The sequence below is a fragment of the Varanus komodoensis genome, unplaced genomic scaffold (genome assembly GCF_004798865.1).
Source record: "Varanus komodoensis strain SLA01 unplaced genomic scaffold, ASM479886v1 scaffold4, whole genome shotgun sequence".
Lineage (NCBI taxonomy): Eukaryota > Metazoa > Chordata > Lepidosauria > Squamata > Varanidae > Varanus > Varanus komodoensis.
In genome coordinates, this window is record NW_025335941.1 from 14734144 (window position 1) to 14761801 (window position 27658).

Below are 27658 nucleotides of genomic sequence, written 5' to 3' on the forward strand. Positions count from 1 at the left end.
ACTCACATTTAAAATATGATTTAAAAAACAAGGCAATTACAACAATAGTATTTATGCAGAGCAGTACAAGGACAATAAAATAAAACAGTATGGAGTAATTATGGGCCGGGGTAAACCTGAGTGAGTAGGTGCATTTTCAAGAGATATTTGAAGCATACTAGATTTTCTGGCTCCTGAAGAACACAAAGGAGTTTTTTTTTCCACACTGTGGGTACCACCACTGAGAAGGCCTGCCACTGAAGTATTACATGGCAACACTTTGATAAGCCTAGAATGGCCCTCAAGGCATCCTTCAAAAACTTAATGGTCAGTCAGGAGTGGATGGGTGTGTATGGGAAAGCAATCTTCTCCTTCCCATAAGTTATTTAGGGCTTTGTAGGGCAATAACCCTGAATATGGCTTGGTAGCTGATAGGCAGCCAGTGTAGTTCTTTTAGTGCAGGTCTTATAGCTGGGTGTCCAACTGAACACCCTAGTCCCTGCATTATGCAAGAGCTGCAGCATTCTTACATAAAGCATATTATAGTGCATGGATTTGTAAGGTTTCCAGCACATGAATCACCATGGCTAAGTTAGTTCTATCCAGGAATGGATGTAGTTGTCACTCTGGGTCACCAAGGTCTCTTGAGCCTCTAATGACAAAGATAGACTCCTAATATTTTTAGTGTATAACTTTGTTTTTCCATAATTTTGTATGTTTTTGTTGTGAGCCGGCCCGAGGCTTTGTTGCGATGGGGGCGGCATAGAAATGTTTTAAATAAATAAATAATCATCTCCAGCCCACCTATCTGCTCCTTTGGAGGCACTGCAGCCCTGTCCAGAGCACACAAACAGTCCAATTTCCACCCATGGGAACTGCCAGTCTATAGAATCTATAACATGAGGATTCATCTTCAGCTTATTAACCCTCATTAGCCTGAAAGGTATAACTGCATCCAGACACTATCTCAGTACATGCACAGCCTCTCCAGATTCAGCTATCATACAGAAATAAAGCCCCAAATCTCCTGGTAACTGCATGCAATGACATCATATAGTTATTAAACAGCATCAGGGACAAAACAATCTACAATTCTGCTGCCACAGGGCTGAGGCACAGTCGCCCAATGCTATTTTCTAGAGCTAGCCACACCAAAGGAACAAGATGGAAAAAAGTCTACAAGGATACTACGGTCAACAGTATCAAAACTATATGGGTCCACCAAAACAGAAAGAGAGCTCACAGGTTTTGTTTTCTGTTTTCCACTGCCAAAGTTTGAACACTGCACATACACTGCTCTTCTAAGAGCAAAGGTACGGACAAATAAAAGTTTGCATGCTGATATAGATGGCAGTTTGACCAGACATAAATAATTTTGGACATAAAATGCTAAAGTGCATGTTTTAATGATAGTTCTCAATTTGGTGGAAAAAATTACTACTAGCTTGTCTTTTAACATGCCTGACCTTGGGTGACTGCTACTACTCAAGGGAAAAGCAAATTACAAGTTAGTGTGGATCATTACAATAGGAATCATTTATGATGACTATAGCATTACCAGTGATAAATCCAGATATTGGCTTCAAACTGTGAAACTGCTGATCGTGTTTAGCTCTCTCTTCCACAGTTATGGCCCATATGTCCAGGTTGCCTAATTCACAAAGAGAAACGCAGATATAATCAAGAAAAACAGACATCATAAACAGAGAATCAATTTTATCAACATGTCTGTAGAATCTAAACAATGCTAGACTCATTAAGAAATTCTTACTCACAAGCTAACTAAGCAATTCCTAGAACTTCATGAAATGTTGCAGAAAGGGAGCTCTTTAGTTGTTATAGATAACAGCATTGTTCACTGCTGATCTGTCCATACAGCAAGTTGATGACTCAGGTTGCAAGTAACACCTTGCAGCTGAAGATCTGGAGTCTACAAATGGGGTTATCAAATCTCCAGTGGTAAGTATATACCAGCTTCAACTAACTTTTTATTAATCTAACTCAACATATAAAATGATCTGTAAACTTGGTTAATAGAAAGACTGCCTACTTGCTCTGTGAAACACTGGTAAAAAGGGTCTGCATACTTTGCCCAGGATGGAAACATAACTGATTTTTATTTCCAAAGTGGAAGATGCAGCATTTTTTTTTCTTTTGTCTCCGGAGGCAGCTCTAGGTCCAACCCTGTAACCATAGCCTATAGAGTCTGCTTTGAGTTTCCACTTTATCTTGGGGCTTTAAACAGGTCCCCCTTCAGTGTGGGAGGTTATCCTTCTCTTCCTTCTGCCAAACCTGCATTTTTATAATATCCTGCCTGATTAAGAGATGTAGAGATCTTGAAACTGCACATTTTGTAATCTCTTAACCTCATAATGGTATTACATTAATAGGGATTTCGGAACCCTGGTGACCAAACAGTGAAAGACTGGAGTATATCCCACCGCAGACATTTTCAAAAGCCACTGGCACCACAAGATGACAGAAAGGACTTTCTCACAATAGTATCATGCAGTATCAAGCTTCATGATCATGGGTGCAAAGGAGTTGTGACCTTCCCTATACAATTCCCTCAATCAGTAACAAGCACAGAAGAGATACTTTGGGTCTGTGGAGCAAGAAGCACAGGGATGCACAGTGGTCTTCGCCAAGACAAAAATAGGCACAGAGTGTCCACACACATTTCCTAAAGACCATCTTGAGTGACATGGGAGTGAAGGGCAGAGCTATATAGTTAAGAGGGAAAAAAAAATCTGAAAAGGAGAGGATGATAGAAGAATTTTATTTTTTATTTTAAGTAAGAGTAGGGAAAAAAGCTGGGTTCTAATATGAGAAAGAAAGAAGTGAAAAGAATGAGTGGAGAAGAGAGAAGATTCTAGAAAGTAATAAGACAAAGCACTGGGAAAGACCTGAGACACTCAAAATGGCAGTCAGAAAAGAATTAGGGAAAATGGTGGGAGGGATGGGGAAGGCTCCTACCAGAACAAATTTAGCCAGGCATTTCTTCCCAACAGCAAACCCCAAGGAGATGCAGAATCCCTGTGTGTGTGATGCACAGAGACCAGAAATAAACAGCAATAAAGCTAACCCTCACCTGGCTAACAGAAACCATGACTAACTGCCAAATACAGCCAAGATGAGTGGATTCCTGGTGAAGGTGGAAATGCTATACTGACAGGTATGTATCCACTCACTTTTGGCATAACCTGAAAAGCAGCCTAGAAATATTTTAAATAAAAATTAAATAAAAATAACCATCCCACTCATAATATAAGATGCAACTTTGTCAGACTGAAGGACACATACAAGACCCAGGTCTTATTTCCTTTCCTTTATCTCTACTCCTTCTTACAAAGACCCAAGAATCTTGCTGTAATTGAGCATGAAGATGATGTGTCATATTTTTGGCTATGCAAATATCACTGGCTTTTGCTTGTGCAGTCAAAAATAATATCAGTTAAGTTTATTCTTAAAAAGAAATATCACGAAGGTTCCTCAATTCTTACCCCCAAAAGGTGTTGGAAACTGAGCCATGGTTCAATCACCTTTACCTTGCTAAAAGATACCTGAAATAAAGAGTGATACATTGAAACAAATGGATTTACAAAAACAATTTATCAGAGGAATACTTTACCACTTTCATATTATAGATGGATATATAGAAAATGGAAACTTTGGTGAAAACATTTTACGTAAAAGCCAAAGTTATTTAAATAAAGACAAAGTATGTCCCAAATGCCATTAAGTACCTCATCGTTTTACTTTGGGTTGTCTCACCTTTTTTTGCACTTCTAGGGAAGTTCCCTTTCTACTTGTATGTTAAGCAGACATTCAGTGGCATTCTATTAGAAAAAAATTATTCAGGAAATACAGAGCAATCAATGTTTTCAAGAATTTATTCACTGCCAGAACTTAAAAAAGGGAGGTACCTGCACTTCTAATACCAAATGCTGGATTAATTTACTCATTCATACTGAGCAATTATGAAATCCAATAACTGTATGTTGGCTTTTCCTTTATAATAATTATGTGGTGATCATCTACAATAGTAGAGAGCTGCTAGCCTGACTTCACTGTTCCAGTTTTCAGTAAACTCTGCTGGGATTACAATATTTAGCAACTACAATATAAAGAATGATGTTATCTCTTTATTTATCCCTAAACTTTCACAGCCACCAAGCAAGAACATTCATTTTCCATCTAGAGATAACCAGCTTAATGATGCCATCACCCATTATCAAGTCAAATGTATTTCATTTAAGACTCATATTACTTAAAGAAAATTTTTACTCAAGTAAGGCAAGCTAGTGAAAATGCTGTTAGGCATACAATACAGTAATAGACAATCAACAACTTTTGAGAAGGTGGGTCAAAAATGTACAAAGAATATATCCTATTTTTATCAGAAGTTTAGACATAAAATAACAGAACTGTATAGCAGCCAAAATTTGCTATATGGATCTGTAGATTAAAAATGTGAAACACTTTTCAAACAACTGGACTAGACCAAGTAAGTCCACTATCATTGATCCTTATCTTCCACAACAGAAGGAAAACATTGGACAGGGGTAGTCCAGGTTAATTTGTCAGCACAGCCAATTAACTCTAAGCAAGGAAGCCCTTCCAACTTTTCCTAAATACAATCAGAAGAATCTCAGGAGTGCCAAGAAAGGAAATTATTTTAATAATCCCTGTTTCAAGTTTAAAAAAAAAACCCACAGAAACAAAAAGTTGACCCTACTGGAATCACAGTCTGCAGAGCCAGCAAAAGGACAGCAAAAAAGGACAGCAATCACCAGAAGATGCTCTTCTGCATCACGAAGAACTCTGTGATCCTGCCCTTAAGACAACAGAGTAACAAGATAAATCCCATTCCAACAGAAAACTTAAAATGTTACAGATGATTTCTTCCATTTATAGATCTTTAGCGTGCATATCTATCTTAAAAAACAGATTAATTTATCACTGGTATGCTATAATGCAAACATACAGGACAGAAACCTAAATCAAACTCTTGCTTTTTTACATGGAAAGAAATGTTTGGTCTCACTTGTAGAAATTAACTCTAACTTCTAGACTAGCTTCACTGAGATTTTAATTTCCAATCTGTTATTTGTATAATGAATTTTTATTTAGTGGATCAAAATAAACAATAAACACAGTAAAATAAATAAAAGCTTGACAGGAACACATTATCAAATACAGCATTTTCTCTTCCTTATATTATCATACAAATGGCCAACGGTGATCATTTTATTGTGTAGATTATCTGTACATGTATAGTATTCTTAAATAAAACTAGATGATAGGAAATAAAATTTCATAGAATAAAAAGATCCTTTTCCTACTCTCCTTTTTGTGGTTAGCTTATTAATTAGATTGTTGGTATATCATACCATTTGTATGCATGGTATTTTATTTTATTTTTATGCTGCCCAATAGCCAAAGCACTTTTATAGAGCACAAAAGGACAAGTTATTAACCTAAGAAAGTTGTTCCTTAAAAAGGAATGACTGTTCCCAGTGGTTTCATGTGGATGCTATAAAGCAAGGAGGGAAAGAAAGAACTTTGCTCCATCCCAAAGGCTACTGGCTCTGAAGTAGAATATGAGCCTCCTAGCACTTCCACCTGCATACACCCCTCCAGAAAGGCCCAGAGCCGCTGGCTAAGTTTGCACAGCAACCCAATCTGCAAATAAATTATGCAGAACCACCAATGGTATGCCCAAAAGACAATCAGGCTTACCATAACTTGTTCTTCCACTTCACCCACTACTCAGTCCTCTAGCCTGTTCCCTCAAGACTCTGCAGTAGTCCCATCTTCCCCTCATTGCTCTGATTGTGAACTTGGCTTTCATTTACAGGTTTGCTTTTTCCAGAGTCCCGTGCTGCAGCCAGTGACAGCATCTCCACTGACCAAAGAGGCACTTGGGATTGATCATCACTGACTCCCTACACAGGGGAAGGGGACACAAGTGTGAGTAATTTGAAGTCCTAAGTCTAAATGGAACTCTTTAAAGGAGTTTTTAATAAAGCAGTTTTTATCATTTTCTTTTCCAATGGGAAATACAGATATATACATTTCAACCAAACAAGAAACCAATTTTAAAATAAACCTGTGTGGTTTTGACAGGTAGCATATTTTCATGTTCTTCAGGAATACATGGAAAAATGAGATCATACTCAGGACAGCTGAATCTTTTTAAAAAAAAAAGAGGATGAGTATCTTCCTACAAATCACACAAACCCCCTTTCACAAGCATAACTAACTTGTACCTTTGCTATGGCTTGACAGCTCACTTTCTGACAGATATCGAACCAACCAAACCAAAGGGGGAAAATACTATTTGCAGCCTCTCTGGGTCAATGTCCCAGGCACCCTTCTAAACATTGCTCAGGTAAGGTTGCTCATTTTTAAATTTCCAAAAGGTGCGCACTTGAAAAGATGAGAGGGAGGGAGCGAGGGAGAGAGGGAGGGGCGAAGAGGGAGAAACTTAAAAATAAAATAAAATGTATATTTGCATTCTGAGTCCATTTAAAACAAACAAAATATCCTGGCAACAACAGATAGCCTCTCCAAAGCATCACTTAGGCAGTCTGAAGGAACTGTAAGTGCTTATCAAACTGGGGATCACAAAATGGAAGCCACATGTGCTCTAGTTGTTAAGAGATGAAAAAGCCCTGGAAAAAACAGACAAAATCTTGGTCATACCCATTTTCCCAGCATGTTAGTGGAGTCACTACACAATAAAATGAAAGAAAATGGGTATTCTTACAGGCTTGAGTTTTGCTCTAGAGTCCTGTGTTTCTGGGCATGATCTTTTTAGATGTTGTAGCAGTCAATGTAAAGCCCGCACATTGAAGAATCACTGTAGGTATCCTGCCATTGTTACCAGATGCAATGAAATGGCATGTAGGTTACCCCACCTTTGTTTCTTTGTTTGTGGGCACAATCCTAAGCCCTTAAAGAAGATGCTCATAAGCCTCAAACTGTGAGGTTCATAAGCAACCAATGCTAGGGATCAGGTGAAATCAATCTGTGCCACTGTATCTCCTATCCTGCATTTTAGCTAGGCAACTATTTTCCTCCATCCAGATTTGGGGTCAGCAAGGGGAAGGAAAAATTACTGGAGTGCTGACTGGAACTGGCAGAACTCCATGGCTCATCTCTTCCCTTCACCACTTGCTAGCAAACCTTCTCCTGGCCAAGGCCAGCTGCAACCTTGGAGAGGGCAGATAAGACAGGTGTTTCTGTGGTGGCTGAAAGGCAGCAGGGTAGGGGCTTAGCCTTTAGAGCCTCCAAAAAAGTCCTGTGGTCTCCCAGATGAAGTCAGAGGACAGGTTGTGCCCTTAATTTTGAGGCTTCAGTCTACAGACTTCACTACAACAGTTATAATAAAGTTCTCAGTGAGACCTCATCACTAGGGAATGATGCCCCAGCTATAGAACTTTAAACTGTTGCTACTAGATAGACTCTCTACATAGAAGAATTAGTCTGGTTTCTAAGGCATAAACATGGGATTGACACTACCACCAGGAACCCTTCAAAATGAACAAAAAACCAAAAATGTACATTAACAAAAGCTAAAGAAATGGTTAAAATGTCACTTTTCAGTTAACAGGTTGAAACTACTTAAAGGTTCTTAAATTTAATATGGTTGTCATTCCTAAACTGAGTTTTTTTTTCAACTTTGAAAAAGTCAAAAATTATCCACACTCCAGTTATAGTAAAACTTATATATTAAAACTTTTGTTGGCTGCACTGTCTTATCAGTACTTTCTGTTCAAGGCTACTGTCTCCCCAGGCACTGTTGCGCAGGTGTGGACATGTTACATAAGTTCATTCGTAACTGTGGTGCAAGCAAAAAAGGATGCCCTGCTTGTGATTTGCACAAAAGAAGATCAGCATGCTGATTTGTTTTTTGTGGTCTAAGGGTGTACCTGGTGCTGTTTTTTATCGAAGACTTTGTGTGCAGTATTATGGAGAAAGTGGTTTGTTGCGAAGAAGTGTGTATGAATGGCTAGAGAAGTTCAAGGAAGGTAGCACAAATGTTAGCCATCAAGAAGGAGCCAGACACCCGTCCACGGATGACAACATTGACACACACGTGAAATGATTCTCTCAAATAGACGAGTGACTGTGGATTACATGGGAAATCATTTGCAAATCAGCCATGGCTCTGACTATAAAATAATCCATGACAGACTTAGGTTTTGAAAAGTTTTGCAAGATGGATACCGAAAAAACACACGGAAGAGCATAAACAGAAGCATTTGGATATCCGCAAACAAAATTTGGACCAATACTCTAAGGAAGGTGAAAGTTTCTTAAAGAGAATCATTACTGGTGACGAGACATGGATTCATCAATACAAGTCTGAAAATAAATGGCAGAGTATGGAATGGAAACATCTTCAAGAGTTCAAGAGTCAACCATCAGCTAGAAAATTGACGCTTACAGTTTTCTGGGATTCTCAGGGGCCAGTATTGGAACATTATCAAGAAAAAGGTTCAACAATCAACAGTGTTTGTTACAGTGAGATGCTTATTGAACAGCTGAAGCCTAAACTTCGAAAGCCTAAACTTTGCACTGCTATCCAAGTGCATTGTGATCTTGCATGATAATGCATGTACACACACTTTTGCCCACACTGTCAACACTCTGCAAAAACTTCATAGACATCCTCCCTATATTCCTGATCTTGCTCCATCGGACTTTCACCTGTATGGTACCTGAAAGCAGCCCTATGAGGATCAAGTGTACTGAAAAGCAAGGAGATTATGTCCAAAATGATGTATTTGTCTTTTCTAAAAGTTAAGTAAAATAAATTCTACAGCCACAGTGCAGATAATTTTTGACTCTTTCGAGTTTTGACCCTCAACAGCTTTTCCTTCAGACCATAAGCTCCATTTCCATAAGCTCCACTCCATATTAAGGACGAAGATTAGCAATGCCTCTACACTTTCTTATGAATGAGAAAAGACGTTCAAGACCAGTTTTATGCTGCTTCCAGTTATTTTTGCTTCCTTGAGATTCTAGGATGATTCAGATATTTCAGGGACTACGTGCTGAAGTTTTCTCTAGTCAGACATAAAAAGGAACCTGAAATATTATGTACAACTTGGTTTGCTCATAAAATTATGTTTACCATATAAAATTTATAAGTCTGAATATTCATGCAATAATGACAAATGTACTGACTTTACTTTTTAACATGTTTAAATACAATGTAACATATATAACTTTAGGAACATAGAGGCTATTTATTTTTTGCCTTCCACAACCTGGTGCCCTTGTGATATTTTGAACTACAGTTCCCAGCATTCTTGACCACTAGCCATTCTGCCTGATCTAAAGAGTGATGCCTGTCCTAAATCAAAGAAGTGGCTTGCTAAAAATAAATGTTGCTTACATTTTTTATTTCCTCCCAAATTTGTTTTTTAATGACATGCTTCAGAAATTGCCATTCTCAGCCAGACCTTAAACAAGCATCACAAAAAGATCTAAGCAATCTTACTGCTGTTTTCAAATTCCAAACATACAGAGAAATTATAATACACTTTATTCCAGGCAAGGATGCTACCAAGCTGCACAAAACAAAAATTGAAGTATTTCTGTTTGTGTTGCCCATTAATTTCTTCTCCAGTTTTATTCAGATCTTATTTGTACTATACTTTTGGCATATCTTTAGCCTTTGCCATTTTCAGCACACCCTTCCAAATATGGTTTCATTTCCTAGTCTATTTTATATATAGGTATTCAATGAGATATGTAAATGTGGATTTTTCTATTATTATATTACATTTCCATCCCACCTTTGTTTCATTACAATGCACATGTTGCAATAAAGCAAGAAAAATGTAATTAAAATTCCTCAGCAATTTATTCCTTGCTTCAAGTGGTGCTATAGGCTTTATTTGCACATTCTGGATTAGTGAAGTGGGATTTTGGTACTCTTTAAGAAGACTGCAAATACAGATCAGATCAGTTTCATTAAGTTTTTCAGAATACTCACAAACAAATCTTGGACAACAGAGAGATCAGAAAAGAAAAAGAAGAAAAGAGGACCATGAAAACTTTTGTTGTTGTTGCTATGTGCCATCAAGTCAGCTCTCACTTTTGGTGATTCTGTGAATGAATGCCCTGCTCACCTCACGTATACTCACGGCTATGGCTTCTATTACAGAATCAATCCATTTTATATTTGGTCTTCTTCCTCTTCTTCCGCCTTCAACTTTCCCTAGTGTTATCTTCTCCAGTGAATCTTACCTTTTCATGAAGTGCCAAAGCACAACAGCCTCATTTCCACCATTTTTTGTTTCTAGTGAAAGTTCAGGCATGCTTTGATTGAGGAACTGCTTATTCATCTTCTTGTTAGTCTAGCATATTCATAAAACACTCCTCCAGCACTATATTTTGAATGCATTCATTTTTTTCCTGTTTGCATTCTTCACTGTCAAGGTTTTACACCAATACATAGTGATCAGGAATACAATAGCATGAATGATCTTGACCTTGGTCTTCAGTGGCCAGTCTTTACAATTGATGCTCTTTTCTTGCTTCCTCATTGTTTCTCATTCTGGGAAATGTCCAATCATTTCTTGGCTGCAGTCACCCTTTGAACTGATACATAAAAGGTATGCAAAAATCTTTCATAGCATCCATTTCATTGTTCCCCTTAAAGCTGTGTTATTCTTCTGTAATCATGGTTTTCTTAATGTATGGCTGCAATCCTCCTTTTGCACTTTATTCTTTCACTTTCACAAGAAGTCATTTCAATTCAATGCTGCCTTCCGCCAATAATACAGTATCATCTGCATATCTTAAATTATGTATGTATCTTCTGTCAAATTTCACTCTCCCTCCAGATCCTAACCTAGCTTTCCTTTCTACATGCAGATTGAACAGATAAGGACTTAAAATAGACCCTTGCCTAGCATTCTCTTTCTCCATATTGTGTTCTAACAGTAGCTTCTTGTCCATCAAACAGGTTATGCATCAAATGCTAAGGTACAGCCATTTCTTTCAGAACTTTCCATAGCTGCTTGTGATCCACATGGTCAAAGGCTTTGTGGTAGTTTATAAAACATAGACTGATCCTCTGCACTCCAGCAGCCGACATGTATGTGTGAAATTATCTCAAGTGCTCTTCCTTTTTGGAAACCAACTTGAACGTCAGGCATTTCTTGCCCCAGAGAGGGTAAAAATCTTTCCTGCAGCACTGTGAGAATCACTTTGCTTGCATGAGAAATTATTACACTAGTCTTAGTGTTGCTGCTTACCTTAGGATCTCCTTTCTTAGGAACTGGAATGTATATTTGCATATTTCTTTGGGCCATTACTTTGTTTCCATATCTGTTGGCATATTCTTCTTAGGTGTCACAATCCACACTGCTCTGGTGGCCAGAACCAGAACCACCACCACCTGTATTCACAGGATCTGTCCCAGGCTCTGCTGGAGCTCTTGGTTTACTGATGAGTACCAGCTGTGAGTCCATCTTGTCCTGCCATGTTGCCCTGCTGTTGTGCCTGCCTTCTGTCTGACCTGTACCTTGCCTTGATGTTTCTATCCTGCCATGATGTGTATCCTACCTTGTCATGTCACCTCAACAATGCAAGTTTGTTTGCTAGTTGTGGTTTAGCTCTTGCATCTTGCTTAAAACTTGCTAAAACTGGTTCCTGTGTTACCTAGACCTTGCTGGGTATCGTGCCTTGCTGTGTAACCTGCCCTGATATATACAACTGGTTCCTGACTCTGGCTTCTTTGATTGTGACAACTTGGACTTTACTATTGGACTTCCCATTAAACCTTACTGTCTTGCCTCAAGTTTTGTTGCTCTGCTTCCAGTGCCTCTATCTTGTTTCTGGCCACCCACATCCCATCCCATCCCATCAGGACTCGGACCAATTTGGTACTTAGAGCTTGGAATAGTTCTTTTAGTACCCTATCTACTCTATAATGATGGGTGATAAGTTATGTTTAAACTACATACTAACTTATCTTCCCAGCCATTATTCAGATTTCCTGTATTAGACATAACAGAAGTATAAAGGTCTGAAGAGACATTAAATTTCTGGGCAGAAGGCATAATATATATTTAAAAGTAAAGATGAGGAACAAATATGTCAAATTTGCCAATATTATGGTTCTTTAATTATACCTATTTCTGTATTGTGCTAGATTTCTAACCTTAGAAAATTATCTACATAATGCTACTAAGAATGGTGTTCAAGATGAAAACTTAATTTGGAATAGTAAAAGTATCCAGCTACCTGACAGCACTAATGTAAAATACTGTTTTTATTTTATTATATTATTATTATTAAAAGCTTTTGTATGCCATTCTATTATACAAGATCTCAGGATGGCTAAATATCAGTTAGAGAACCCAAAACATCTCTAAAAAAGAATATATTTCCTGCATTTATTTTGCAAATTAACTAGCAATGTTTAATTTTAACACAATTGTCTTCAAGTTCTATAAGTCATTTCTCAAAAAATACCTTTGATTTGCAAATTAACAGTAACTTCAATCAATTTAATCAGTTCGATTGTCCTTGTACAAATCTGGAGTAAAGTCTTTGCTTCCCTTAAACAATATTCTTTAGCAAAACAATAGCTTTTTAGTTGTATCAAACATACAGCCATTACATGTGTTGCCAACAAATCAAGAGCAGTCTTCAGCAGCTTAAAACTATGGATCAGTTGCGAACCAATACACTGAATCAAGATGGCAGAGTGTAGCGATATCAGCATTAGCTTCACAACTCCTTCACAAAGTATATAGAATATACTTTGTTGCCCTGCATCTCACCTGTGAAAACAGATTAGTGGCTTAGGACATATACAACCATATGTCCCAGTCAAAAATCAGCCTTTTAAAGGGAAAGAGTTTTGACTGCTAGTTGTCAAAGCTCCTTTCCTCCAGAAAAGGTGGTAGAATGCACTTATTCAAGCACTTACATTTCTAGGAAAAAGTGCAAAATGCCCATCACTCTGACCCATTAGGGTGGAAAAAATTATGAAGGTCTTGTTAATGAGGTATAAATTTCACCCCTCCCCTTTTTCCAAGCAAAAATCACTGACTCCTTTAGTTTACCTTTTGAAAGCAAAGGTTGTTTAACAGAGAGGATCCCTTATGTGAAGCCTCTTTGAGGCAACATTCAGAATTGGTACCTGCTGCACCATGGCAGCACATACCCTATCCCAGGACAGTGCCCAAACCAAGCCTTCAAATTTCAACACTTACTCCACTGCAAACCTCCAGAGTTGAGCAAGTTTAGCTAAAATGTTAAAAAAAAACTGATCTTTTTCCCCCTGCATTTGCCAAGGGCCTTGGGAGTGGATTTCCTGTATCCTTGATAAGGTCAGTTGCCTGGGTTGAGACTACACAACAACCCATCAGACAGAAGAACCCCAACTACAATCCAACGCTATCAGGTAGTTTGCTGCCCATAAACAAGCCACTGTGCAGGGTTTGGTTTGGTTTGCATGATCCAACAATTTATTATGGGTGTCAACCTATGACAGGTTATGTTACACAAATCCAGTTCATGTGTTCATATATTAACCCTAGAGTACTAATACTTCACAGAAACATTCCCTGAATAGGGTTGCAATGTTAAGCAGCCAGGACGTGGGCACTCCTTTTCTGAAACATCCTTCTCCAATAGAGAAAAAAATTCCCTTTGGCCAGGCTCTTTCATCTGCATTGATAACTACATGCTAACTACCTTGGCAAAAAGTTGGTGCCATATCCTTCAAGAGAAAACAAGGCAGACACTGAAATAATGTGTTCCCAAAACTACCAAATATAGAAGTGAACTCTTACTTATATCAGCAGCTTTTCAAAGGTACTTTATTACTTCACCAGTATTGCTGATTATGTAATCACAGAAAGAACATTTATTATATATCTTAACTGTTCCACTGAAGAAAGTGAAGAAAACAGGCACAGGAGAAAACAGGAGAAAACAGGCATAGCATCACACTGTAGAAGTGACAAACTTATTAAAAACATATACATAAAAAGCACTTAATCTCATTGGAGTCTGCAAATTAAGATCTCTAAAATGTGAAAACACAAAAAGGACAGCTATCTTGGTATCTAGAAACACTTTTGAAATAGGGATCAATAACTGGTGAGCCTTGAAAGAAATCTTGCCCATATGCAACACGGGCCTCCCTCACCCTTGCCAAATTAGAGCCAAAAAAGAATGTAATTGAGGTTGTGTCAAAAGAACTTATTAACCACTTTAGGAGGTAAGAGGTATACATCCAAAAGAAGTAACAGACAGAAAAGACAGACTAATTAAGGCCAAGTATTTCCTTGAAAAGATTCTTCTTAGAAATAACTATTTGAGACTGACATGATTGCAGGACCATTTAGAACTTTTCAGGAAAAAAAGTTCTTAATATGAGACACTCTTAATATGAAACACATCTGACTGCAAAACTATTTGATATAACTCTGAGATTTCTCCTTAGCCCCTCACCCCTGATTAGCCATATATTCTAATTGTCTAAATGGCCCTCCAGCAAAACTAGCTCCTGCCTAGAGACTCAATACTTTCTTGTACAAAGTAAAGCTCATCACATTAAGTAGGTCTGAGTCAAAAAGGACAGAAACACTGATGCTGCATGGACTCAAGCTTAAGGATAATGGGCTGGATTCAAAGAAGCATCAACACACACTAATGGAAAATTAGCACAGAGCTGTAGGTGGTAGATTTTATAGCAGACAATTTAACTGAATTTAATTTCACTTTTCTAACATAATAAAGCATGAAAACTATAGAAATCTGGCTGCGGTATACTGGAAATTGTAGGGAATTTTTCTGTCTAAACATGCCTAGAATTGCATCCTAAATTGAAATATTCAATGAAACAGACATTTGAAGTAATTCTCAGTAAGAGTGAAACCTGGATAAAGCTAATGTTCAATTGTGACACTAATAAACTAAGAGAAAAGCCAAAACAATCAATTCCTTTTACTACAGCTTTAAGCAACTTTTTCTGTTAAGTCTGAAGAAAGTATTCTGGGCTTAATACACTGGTTAAATTGTTCTGGAACAGCTCATCTGTGTGAAAACATGATTGCTGTAAAGCTGCCAAAGTGAGAGCATACAAATACTAATCATACAAGCTTGAAAGGTCTGTGAGCTGCTTCATATTAAATGCCAATGGCTCTATGGTTTGAATTAAAGAGACCTTTAAGTTAGACCATTTCCTTCTTTTTGCTTCCTGTACTCCTAGAAAAATGCACTTCCTCCACATAGCTTTGGCAATTTCCCTAACACCTAGAAGAAACTGCAGTCCTGCTTCCAGTTACATGTAAGTGTAAGGTACAAGATTTCTTTTCTATCCTTTTGGCTCCACCTCTTTTTAGGTACAAATTCTGAAAGGTGAGATTTATTTAAAAAAGAAATACTAGAAGTGCAGTGTGGCAGTAAGTCAGTCAAATAGCAAACAAAATATAATTTCATTTTCTTAAGTATCAAGAACTGATGAGGAACAGGCATAAAGCTACCAGAATGCTACAAATATGCTTCCCAGGCCACTGTGATTTTGTATCTCTGCTTCCCAGAAAGAACATCACAACAAAAGGAACATCATCCTGGACCCATGAACAGAGAAGTAGCAACTCCACAGAGGGTGCTTCCCTATCCTTGCAAAAAAGAACTCTCAACTCTGCTTACTAGTTATCCTGGGATTTCAGAGCTGGAGAAAAGGCATGTTCTGACTTCAGCCACTAATCAAGGGACCACGGGCTGCTGAGAGGCTGCAATGATGCCTCCTTGTTGCAAGGAACAAACAACTTGGCCTCATCTATTGGTCAGGAAAGGAACAGCGGCTCTAATATTTCCTTTGCTTTCCTCCACTTTTTTCCTGCTTCTTAGGCATATTAATGTTAAACATCTTTGAACATATGCCATATCTCATATACATAATGTACACAAAACAACAAGATTAAGCATAAACTTCAGTTCTAGACTCACCTACTATAATAGGACTCAGATACAAGCAAACATACATTAATGTATACATTAAATATTCTTCCAAGAAGTTAAAAGAAGTTTTAACAACACGACAGTACAAAAACACAATGAAAACAGCCAAAAACAAAATATGTAGTATCATAAGAAAACATATGAAAAGTTTGCTCCAGTCTGTCAGTTACAGTTGCCAACTTACATCAGTCATAAATTTTCCAATTGATTTCAATGAAACTTAATTCCAGCTAAGTTGGTCTGGTTCTAATCCAGCAACTATAAAAATTGAAAATGTAGAATTCAATTACCTCATTTAAGGAAATGATACTTTTTATTAAAACACCCAATAGAATAAAAACATCCTGAAGAGTAACCAGAAAAAGGGTTAAGTTTCATCAAAGTTGCTAGAGCTCAGAAGCCTTCCTAACATTCACATTATCACACCTGCAGGGTGCAGGCAACAAAGAAGGGCTGAAGCAGAGTGTTACACCATCTGGATGCAACCACAGAAAGCACTATAGAATCTACTTTAAGGTCTATTAGAGTGTACTTCAGAGTACATGGATTTCTACTGCTACTATATATCTTTGCATATAAAGTTAAGATGTTATTGTTCTATAGAAAAAATTACCAAAAAATGCAGCTTTCCATGAACTGATAACTACTGTGGCTCCCTTCAAAGCCAATTCAAAAACTATAATTCATGCAAAATATAGCAGCAAGATTACTAACCAGTTTGCTGATAACACCAAACCCTATCCCACCTTTCCATCTAATCTAAGGAAATTGTTCATTTTCTAGAACAGTTTGCTGCTAGTATTGGGATTAAGGCAAACATCCTGAAGCATAAACCAGGTAAGTCAGAGGTGCTCCTGGTCAAAGACAAATCAGGGATTCAACCTATCTTAGATAAGGTTACACTGTCCTAAAAGACTTGAGTTTGCCCTTTTCTGAATTCGGCCCAGAGCCTGGATGCCGAGGTTTCAACAGCAGTGTTTTTATACAACTAAGGCTAGATAGTAAGGCAACTGCATGCATTCCTGGAAATGTCATACTTGACCATAGTAGTATGGGCTTTAGCTCTAGCCCATGGGCCAAATATGGTCGGCCAAACTGGTCTACCTGACCCCTTCCCAAAGCTCCATCACCTCAGAGGATAAAAGACATGGGAAAACATTCAAATATTCAAAATATTGTCTGTAACCTTTAAAACACTAAACAACTTGACACCACAGTATATAAGGATCTCTCCTTATATACAATGAATCTATCTAGATAATAAGATTAAATCACCAGTGGCTGGTTTCCAAGTCCCCATCATTAGAACTATGGCCAGATATAGGGTCTACTCAGTCATGTTAGCCTTGCCTCTGGAATTCCCTCTCCAGAGAAGTTTGCCTGACATTGTTTCCACTTTTGTTCCCACTTTTTTTGGAGGCCTTTTTATTCACTTTGGCATAGTTTGTTCTGGAATTTTATTGCTGCTGTATTTTAGTGTGATCTATTTTAATTTTACATTTTTTCCAACTATTCATAAGCCTTGAAAGCTTCCGCTGAATATCTAACAATTTTTTTCTTAAACCTTTTCCAACTGCAGGGGGGTTGACCTATGGGCTGACTTTGGGATTAGTGCCACTACTTATGTTAGCTGCCTCAGTATCAGGCTGTAGTAAACAACCCAACCCCAGAGAAAGTCAAAGGTTTTGGACAGAGAAGCTTGAGGATTGTGTGCCCTTGAAGAATTAAATAGTATTTAACTTCCACCTGTCCTCAGGCACCAGTAGTGTCACCACTGATTAGAGACCAAGGCAAGGGATACTGATTGGGCTTTGGTAAGAAAAACTGTGGGCAAGATTATAGCTATTGTAATCAGCCATAGTACCATGATGAGAAAGGCAACAGAAAAACACATTTTATTTTCCAAATTTGCTTGTCATGGCTAGAGCTACATCTAAGGATAGTCTAGCCATTATGATGTCCAACTTGATAAGAGAAGGACAAGATGCTGACTCTACCATTCAGTCTGAATATTTAACTTATTTTTTTTACATACTTAAATCAACATTTTGCATGCCATTAGCAAGAAAGACAGAAAATGTACAATTTACTGTTGGTGCTATTAACCTGCTAACTTTTAGCATCACTAAAAACTGTCAGTTTGTGTATTTCAGTCTCCATTCCTGAAGAAAAAATATTTTAACTTCTTCAAAATTTCTAAATGTTATATTACTGTCACATGTAACCCTCTATTTTTTCCTCATTTAATATTTTATACAACACACATACTATACAAACATTAGGATAAAATCAACCAATGAGCAAATCAGAAAACAGGTTTTCTGGAGGAATAGGTTAGGCAGTTAGAGGGTGTGGGAAGAATTCCCACAAGAGGGATGCTAATCTGTCACATTAAAACAATTTTTCAATGTGTTATCTCAATAGAGATTACCCCTTCCTCCATGGTAGTAACTAGGAAGGTAGGGTGCAGGAACTCCAATTGCCTTCTACACCCATATTTTAAAGCATACTATGAGTCTGTTATTCACTCCAGGATAGTGTTTGACATTTTGCACACCAAAAAATGTTCTATTTGGGATGCACTATAAACCCCAGACCTTTTTGAATAATAATCTTCATGCTAGCTATTTCTTTGGACCTCCATTATATGTGTACTGTTATAAAAAATTTTAGAGAAAGACCCTGTTAGGAGAGATTATATATGAGTAGTTTCATGAGCAAGCTAAACATGCAACTTAATTCCTTAGACTCACCCTCCAGCACAATGAACTGAACAAGATACATTAATCTTTAATAAATGGGCAAAAGGAGTTGACTATTTGCAAAGGATATGGCCAAGGAGCATTATGTCATACTTTCATGGATACTTCATTACTGAACTTTGAATACTTGTTCCAAATGAGAAACGAATGGCCCCTAGAATGAAACTATAAAAGTATTCTCAATGGAGTATTGGTACAGACTTTGTTCTTAGTCACAAATTTCCTAAAAGAAAAGCAGCACACACCCAAAATGGAGCATCTGAACCAGAAGACTATAGATAGAAGCATAATCAATACATTCCTTCTTCCAGAGAATGGAAATGACATGATAAAGGTCTTGCTTCTACCCTGGCTAAATGCCGATTTCCCCAGTGGAGGTATTACTCTTTCGCTGTAATATTACCAAGGCCAAGAAGGCAACAAGGACTTGAAAGTGCAAGGCCAAGCTACATACAAAAAAATCAGATACTATTTTTTCTAGAGATATCATAAGGTAGATTCCTGCTAGGAAACCGTGGATGCCTGCAGGCAGAGTTTTCTAGATTACCAAGAATTCATTCAGGGATATTAAGGAAGTTATTGCTATATGCACTACCTCAGATTCTCGTTTCATAGTCGACCGTCGAGTTTGCTAAAACAAGACATGAACAATCCGTTTCACAAAGCCACGCAAACGGCGACTACGGCTCAGTTTTTCAGGCAAAGCAGGGCAATAGCTGCCCGAGCCAGGCTGGCGTGAAAAACACAAGCAGGGCCCGGTCTTCGCATCACAAACACTACTTCGGTCAGCTGGTTATAATCTCCAGCGAGTAAAAAGTCAGAAGGATTAGGGCAAACGAAATCAAACAGGAGCGGACGGTCTCCCCACTCCGTAAGAGCGCGGGGCCGTAGGGGAGCGTCGGGAGGGCCCGAAGCCAAACGCGCGGGGGGGGGGGGAATGCTTTGAAAATGATAAGAGGGGAGATTAAATTCGAAAGGGGCCGGCCAGAACTAACACCGAAATGGAGGGATAACAGTGAAGGGGGGGCGGCTAAACAGGCAGGTGTGGAAGGCTATCTGGAAGAGTCGTGTGTGAGGGGAAGGGTGGAGACCCTCCCCTCAGACTCGCTCTCCCCAGCGCGCCTGCGCTCCTTTCGCCAGGGTGACCCCCACGCTCTCCCCGCCAGTTTGAGCCCCGTTCCACAGCCCCGGCTCCCCTTCACCTCACATCGCTACCTCATATCTGTCGGCTGTCGGGTGTTCTCCTCACACCCACGGCAAAAACGGAAAGGAAGCAGCAGCCGGTAAGACTGCGACGGCAAAGGCCACCGCCTCTGCGAGACGCACCATCCCCTCCCGCGTCTGCTCCTGCTATAACTGCTGCTGCCACCGCCTCTTTGGAGCCTCCACCGTCTCTGAAAGGGGGGAGGAGAATGACCAGCCTGCTTGCCCGGCTCTTTCTCACACACCCGCTATGTTACTGCGCAACGCAAAGAGAGAGAGACAAATCCTGAGGCAGCCAACCAAGCCCTCACCCACTTTGAGAGCCCACCCCTCTCCTGATGACGGATGTGCCCATCCACCATTAGGAAAGGAAGAAATTCCACAGAGTTCTTCGCTTTATTAAGCGCGCCCTGGGATAAGGAAACCTACCTAAGGAGAGCAAAGGATTACTATGTCTGTGAGTGGGTGCTCGCTCATGTTTGCACGTACCATTACAGTTAGTAAGGCGAACGAAAACCCTCCTCTATTTCTTTAACGGGAAAAAGATGCAAGGACTGCTTGCAGGTCTGAAGTTACTAAGGAACCGTCATGGGTGAATGAGCAAGACGCGCTTCAGTATTTCACTTAAGGAAAACCTAATGAAGCAAGCCTCGCCTTCTACTCAAAGGGAAACACATGGCTAGTACGGCTTTTTATGGCCACCCCCTCAGCGCCAAGAAGGTGCTGCATGCCAGGAGCGATAAAGCACTCGGCCTCGCACGGCACACTGGGAATAGCAGTCTGCATCCTCCAGGAGTTTCCTTCGCGAGCTGTTTGGATACGTTTGGATCACGTGCCCGTCCCGTTCTGCCCCTCCTACTTAGAGTGACAACTCCCTTGGCCAGTCACTTTTCTGCTGCGATGTTTCAGGATTTTCTAACTAGGATTTACGCTCCCGCGAGAATCAAGGCGAGAGCGCGAGTGAGGCCTAAGCGAGGTAATGGGTTTGTCATGGTAACCAAGGTCTTTTCTACTGGAATGCGGGTGAGGGGCTGGGAGTCTGAGTCGGAGGGAGTGGATATAGCGATGCACTCCTTGGTAATGTCCATCAGATTCTTCGACCAGCAGCTGTCACCCCTTTGTCATATAGTTTCTCAGTACCAGCTACTGAGTAAAGTCGAGGCTCCTGAAAATGGGCAGTTCCATCTATGTATTGGTTGTTGTCACCTTATTCTATGTTTTAGTGGCGAGTGGTTGGGAAGTGAAGTTCTTGTAACTTGTAATATATGGAGTGATAATGCTACTGTGATAGGGACACAGGAACTTTATGTATGTATGTTTTAAAAATCTGTCTTCGTGAATTTGATATCCTGCTCCTCACCATAGAGGTTTTCAGAGCATCTGACAGGTAAACTAAAAATAAAATAACCATTTCACTTCTCCACCCCCCGCCCCAAAAGCCCCATTCAGAACTGTAAAATATCTTCCATGTTTATGGAAGATAATTTGGTTGAGTAGTTGAGAGATGTGCTTGAGACTGTGGGGAAATATGACAGGAGATACAGGACTGGAGGATGAAAAACACATGTAAGAATGATGAAAAATAAATAAGATAATCTTCTATTAGGACTAGAAACTACTATCTTGCTTGTTGAAAGCTAAAGCTCAAGATTCCAGATCATTCTTCCACAGAATGTGGCGATGTATGCACAACATTTCTTTTGTTTCCATGTGTGCATATTTGAGAATTTCATAGCTGCCTCATCTTAAAATGTTCCTACAAATACTGTCTTTAGAGGAGCAAATATATTAGTCTGTTGCAGCAACAGAGTCTTATAGTACCATAAAGATTAACAATTCATTATGGCATAACTTTTGTGGACCATACTTCATCAGATGTAGGAAGCCTGAATTATAGGTATATGTATGCATCTGTCTGTTAGGGTGGGGGGTATTTTACCCTCAGTTAACCTTTTCCACATCAATTCACCAGCAGCAGGTGCCTGAGTATTGCTTGGAATGTGCTCTTTATTTTTCAGGGTGTTGGCTAGACTTTGCAAATTGAGAATGCATTTAATGTGTCCAGTGCCTTCTGTAATTGTACTTTTGAGGAAAATATCAGTTGTAGAAGCTAGACACTGAGCCTTTCCCTATTTCTGCCTATAGACTGCAACAGCCGTCTCCTGATTGGTCTGGTGTGGTCCTGATACAGGTTCTCCCCTTCCCCTTCCCCTTCCTGATTATACCTACCTGTGCATCTCTAGAACTTCTCAGTCATTTGGGCCCCCACAGATTTTTCAACTGCATGGAAATAACCAGCTTGCCCCCTTCTCCCTTAGTGTATTCATCCCTTTGTGCTTCCTCCCTCTTTCCAAAAGTCAGAGGGAAATAGACACATCACTTGGCCAATGGGAATAAATAAGTGCTGAGACTGAAGGCGACTCTTGCCAGGGGATTCTGTGGTGTTCCCATACCGACAATGGTAACATGGCAATCCTGTCCCTGGACAAATGGAGAAGCCACAGAGAAGTGTGAAACCTTAGAACAGAGAGCTGATTCACAGTGTTTCTAGAAAACTAATCCTAACATGCCGGAACTCTAAAACTGATCTAAACAACAATGAACCCAGTAAGATCTCACGATGGCTTCTTGTGTTGTGCAAACTCACCTAATGAATAATCACTGAAAATCAGTTTTGTACTTTCATCACAAACCTTTTTTAAAAAGAAAACCCTCAACAATAATTAACCCCAATTTTGTGAACAGAATTTACTCAGAAGCAAGTGCTCAAAAGGCCTTACTGGTATTACCATATCAAAAATTGGGGGTAAGAAAAATAATGATCATATTGTTCATATTTTTTCCTGTGATGTTAAATATGAAGAGACATTATTTTCTGCCAAGCTGTCATAATTGTATCATGGCATAGCTTTCAAATGGGCAGTCATTCAGTAATACAGAATAAAGCCTTCACTTCATTTGATTTGGTCTTTTATTAGTCAGCAGCAGTGACATAAATTTTGGGCTATACATAAAATCTATCAAAAGAATATTATTGTCTTTTGCCTTGCCTCTTCTTGTTGTAGATTAACCAATGTATCTAAAATCTTTGCTATAAAGTCTGTTGAGAAGCTCTATTTGTATTAAGATATTCATTTTCCTCTATATTTTAAAGGGCATTATGAAGGGCTTATATTGGCAGCAGAGTTCATCTGCAGAAGAAACATGCTTTGTCTTCCTTGAAAAGGTGAGTTACTGACCATGTAATGTTATATGTGTCTACTGTTGTTAGTTGCGAAGTTGCGTCCAACCCATCACTACCTCATGGACAACATTCCTCCTGGCCTTCCTGTCCTCCACCATCCCCTGGAGTCCACTTAAGCTCATACCTACTGCTTCAGTGACTCCATCTAGCCATCTCATTCTCCACCGCTCCCTTCTTCTTTTGCCCTCAATTGTTCCCAGCATTAGGGTCTTCTCCAGTGAGTCTTTCCTTCTCATTAGGTGGCCAAAGTATTTGAGTTTCATCTTCAGTATCTGGCCTTCTTAAGAGTAGGCAGGGTTGATCTCCTCTAGGACTGACAGTTTTGATCTCCATGCAGTCCAAGGGACACGCAGGAGTCTTCTTTATGTGACTTACATCCAGGTTAATCTGAATATGTCTGCAGCCATATTTGGTAGAAGGAAGATCAAACCAGATCTGGAAAATATAGTTTAAAGTAGAGTTCTGTCTTGTGTAGAGGTAAACTGTGGTCTGTAACAAGTTTAGATATAAGAGGCAACTATGGTTTGCCTGAACCATGAAGTTAAGGTGGGAATTAGGCCACATTAATAGAGAACAAAGGCTATAGGTAGGGATGTGAACATCTGCCTGAAATCTGGCTCTCTTGTGCTAGTTGGACTTCTTACTCACACTCCATTCTGGTTGGGAAGCAAGCCAAACAAGATCATGTCAGAGGATGCTAGCAGACCCCTTCTTTGTGCACAGTACACAATTTTTCTTTGAGCAAGGTATGCAAAGCCCACATGTGTAGTAGCAGGGCTTAGCTTGCATGGTAGGTACGCAGGTAGCATGTGCTCGAGCCAGCATCTTGGACTAATTTTCAGCTGGATGCCCATATGAACATTCAGTGCAAAGCAGATCTAGGGCAAAGGAAAATGGTCTGGAGTCTGGAAAGTCATGTCAAGCAAATCCAACTCCAAAACTGGATCCTAACATGTTACTACTATAGGGAGAGACTGAAATTCAGTGATGGAATATATGCTTTGCATGTATAATGATAAAGTTTCATCCTTAGATTCTTCAGGCAGGACTAGCCAAGAATCCTGCCTGAAACCCTGGTAGTCACTTCTAGTTAACAATAATGGCAAGATGAAACAATTTGACTCAATATTAGCTATTTCCTATGTTCTTAGGAGTCTGAAGCATTGTCCCAATTATAAACATTGGGGATATTTGAGTACAATAGCTGTTTTTATATAGGTAAGTTTTGTAAAAGTTAACATTTGCATCTTTAAGAGGAAAGTAACTGGAAGTTGAATTAGTGGAAAAACTTTGAGCAACTCCATGAATCTGCAATAGTTCAAATACACTTAGGCAGAAATTGGATGCTTCTATGTATATATTGTTTGTTTGTTTAAAACTTTTATATACCGTCCCTTATGCATGGCATCTCAGGACGGCTTACAATCATTAAAACCAAAATACAATAAAGCAATACATGCAAATATAATAAATAATATATAACCAATAAAAATTATATCAACATTTAAGTTACTGACTGCTCACAGTTCAGGATGAAACTGCTACACTGCACTCTAGAGAGAAATAAGAGTTATATCTTACTATGGAATGCGTTCCCCAGAGAGGTCCTCCGGGCGCCATCATTATATGTTTTTCGGCACCAGATTAAGACCTTTTTATTCAATATTTTAATATGTTTTAATATTGAATTTTATTATTGCAGCCAGAGTGGGTCATCAATTTATTTATGCTGTTAGCCATCCAGAGATGTTAGTAACTGGACAGCATACAAATTTTATAAATAAATATCTTTTTAAAAAACTGAAGTATTTTAATAGAAGCTGTTTTAGGAAACTATTCTGTGTCCCCTAGTCATTGTCTGAGGATATTTTGTCTGCCATAGGATATTGTCTGCTTTAGGATAATTTGAATTCCTAAACTCTGATGTTGGAGACAGACCTTGGAACTGAGAGTCATGGCTGTCCCCCTGCTTCCTTGCAGCCAGTAGAGAAGGAATTGCACCATTGCTTTTCCAAGTTAAGAAAAGCAAACTTGGAGAGAGGTGAAAGAGGCAGTTCCAGGGGAGTAAGGGGAGAAGGAAACTAGAGAAGCAAGGATGTGAGGAATCCTACATTCACTTCAATCTCCTCCCCTACTCCCTGTGGAGACTCTTCAGCTAAACAGGTGAAAAACTTACCTGGCAATGGATTGCCTCTGCCACTCATCCCAGTGTTCATAGGATGTCCATAAACCTTTGGATTCATTCTGGATTTTGCCCCTAGACCCTCTAAATGTAATACAGTATTGGTACAGTATGAAAGATATGGTATCAATACAGTATCTGTCATAGAGTTGTCACTGTGATATGAAAGAGTTGTCACTATAATAACAGCAGTTCAAGATTTATAGAATCACCTGGCAATAGAATATTGTTCAAACCCATTTTGCTCTTACACCAAAATTACGTGATGTATGTTACTTCATAGTATAAAAAAATCAAGTTTAGTAGTACTCTAACAGATTTCAAGTAATCTTGACTTGTTTTTCTCTTATAATAAAGTATCTTATTCTGGCCGCAATCCAACGCAATGTGTGTGGGAAGAGAATAACTGTATACCTTCAGAAGGTTTGTTTTGTTTTGTGGGTAGAACTGAGCTAAATATTGACAGCAAATGTGTCATGATGATCACTGTTAAGAAAAGTGGGTAGGGAGGGCAAAGCGTGCTCCTTTTTGCTCCTTTCCCAGCCATTTTGCACCCCCCTCCCCATGCCTGGTTGTCAGATTTATATTTTATCTTGCTAATGCTTGTGTGTGGAAACCCACAAAGGAAACAGTGGTTTGTGGATGAGGAAATACGGGAGAGTTGCAGGTATGGAAAATGTTAAGCAATCCCTCCCCTTCAAATAAAGTTTCTCTGCTCCAAATGCATTTTTCCAAACTTGTTTTCTCTATAACAGAAGCAGATATTAGGATTGTTTAAAAAAAAACTACTGTTAAAGATACCAGATGCATTTTAAATTGTAAAGTGGTTTGTTTCTTCAGTGATGTAAACAATTTTTTTTTAAGTTTCAAAATAAATCTTCAGTTGTACTTATGTATCTTCAGCTGTGCCTGTGTGCCTGCATACTTTCCTTGGGCAAGGGTCCTTGACCTTTGTTCTGTTTTAATATTTAAAATGTTAAATGGATGTTTTTTTAATAACGGCTATCCTTGTGCATTCCCAAGGAGAGTTTTATACAGGAAATAAACTATTGTTGTTCAAGGAGTGCATTGCCAAGGCATGCACTGCTGTAGCCTTATGTATTCTATAGTATGTATATCATATCACTTTGCCTTAGGATAACCTTCCTGTCATGAGAGAAGACTATGTGAAAGTGCAAGTTAAAGCCTGTGCTCTGAGCCAGATTGATGCAAAGGTATTTACAGTACTTTTAGTTGCAGAAAATTGAGGAAAGTTTCTTACTCCACTGAGTCTGTTTTCAGTGGGTACAAATGCATGAAAATTAATTCATTATTTTGTGTCTGCTATTATTTGAAGCTGAGAGCTTTCCTCCTCTCCCTTCCATGCCCCCCCACAGAGCAGGTCCCCAAATACCCCAGAGCAGATTTTGAGGTAGTCATCCCCCAACTGGTTCTGCTGATAGAACCAGTCCAATCAGCATAAAAAATTCATTGAATGTCACAGTTTTCATTAGTGGATAAAATTAATTTGATTTCATCCTTTTCCATTATAAGATAAAAATACATGAATAACTCGTAGCACAATTCTAGGAGGGTTAATTAGAACTAAGCCTCACTGTGTTCTGTGTAGTTTAATGTCAGGTATAGCATTGTGTATACATTATTGTATAATTCCATTATTAGTTGTCATCCTTTATATATATATATATTTTAAATTTGGGCTGTAAGTTGGGCCAGCAAATCTGGTCTCACTTTATTGAGATCTACCTTAAAAAACACATGAATTTAAAAAAATCCTAAGTCCAAAGGCTGGTTTCCATGTCAAAATAGTCAGTTGCAAGTTGCTTGAAACAACCTTCCCCATGAGGATCGTTCCATGTAAAAGCTATAAGGGATAGAGCAGCTTACCACATGAATTGTTTCCTTTGTGTATAAAATTTCCACTCCAATGCCAGGAATGTAATTGATGTGGAGAATTTTCACACAATAGACAAGATCCAGTGAGCTGCTCTACATGTTAAGACTGCTCAGCTGCCATGTTGAGGTTATTTCAAATGATCCCATCATGACTTACATTACACATAAATTGGATCTAATAGAGGCTTAAGCGAATGCTATCTGCCTACAGTTAAAGCTAAGCAGCCCCTTGTGTGCCTTGTCTAGTCCTGGGAAATAAATTGGACAACATGTAATCTATTGTATGTAATCTATTGTATGATTAGAGCTGCGTTGTGCAAAAATTATCCCAAAGTGTGTACCACATTATTATTATTATTATTATTATTATTATTATTATTATTA

General features: G+C 38.8%; 2 protein-coding genes across 15 annotated transcripts in view; one reads left to right on the forward strand and one right to left on the reverse strand.

Moving 5' to 3' along the window:
* Positions 1-20195, reverse strand: part of ITSN1 (intersectin 1) — a 103392-nt gene extending 83197 nt beyond the window's left edge. For 4 of the 8 annotated variants that reach the window (XR_006415902.1, XM_044442133.1, XM_044442134.1 and 1 more), the window contains exons 1-3: positions 19965-20190; positions 3483-3542; positions 1538-1630 (exon numbers count right to left, since the gene is read on the reverse strand). Coding sequence is in view for 6 of the 8 variants with exons in the window: in XM_044442133.1 (XP_044298068.1) it covers positions 1538-1630; positions 3483-3510 (121 nt within the window). In the remaining 2 variants the exon portion in view is untranslated. Of the gene's footprint in view, positions 1-1537; positions 1631-3482; positions 3543-19964 lie in introns of all 8 variants that reach the window. The other 4 variants (XM_044442130.1, XM_044442129.1, XM_044442132.1 and 1 more) reach the window with 4 other exon arrangements.
* Positions 20196-20820: 625 nt separating this feature from the next.
* Positions 20821-27658, forward strand: part of CRYZL1 (crystallin zeta like 1) — a 34824-nt gene continuing 27986 nt past the window's right edge. For 4 of the 7 annotated variants that reach the window (XR_006415901.1, XM_044442103.1, XM_044442099.1 and 1 more), the window contains exons 1-3: positions 20821-20928; positions 23107-23178; positions 26515-26592. Coding sequence is in view for 6 of the 7 variants with exons in the window: in XM_044442103.1 (XP_044298038.1) it covers positions 23113-23178; positions 26515-26592 (144 nt within the window). In the remaining variant the exon portion in view is untranslated. Of the gene's footprint in view, positions 20929-21059; positions 21340-23106; positions 23179-26514; positions 26593-27658 lie in introns of those variants that run through there. The other 3 variants (XM_044442102.1, XM_044442100.1, XM_044442101.1) reach the window with 3 other exon arrangements.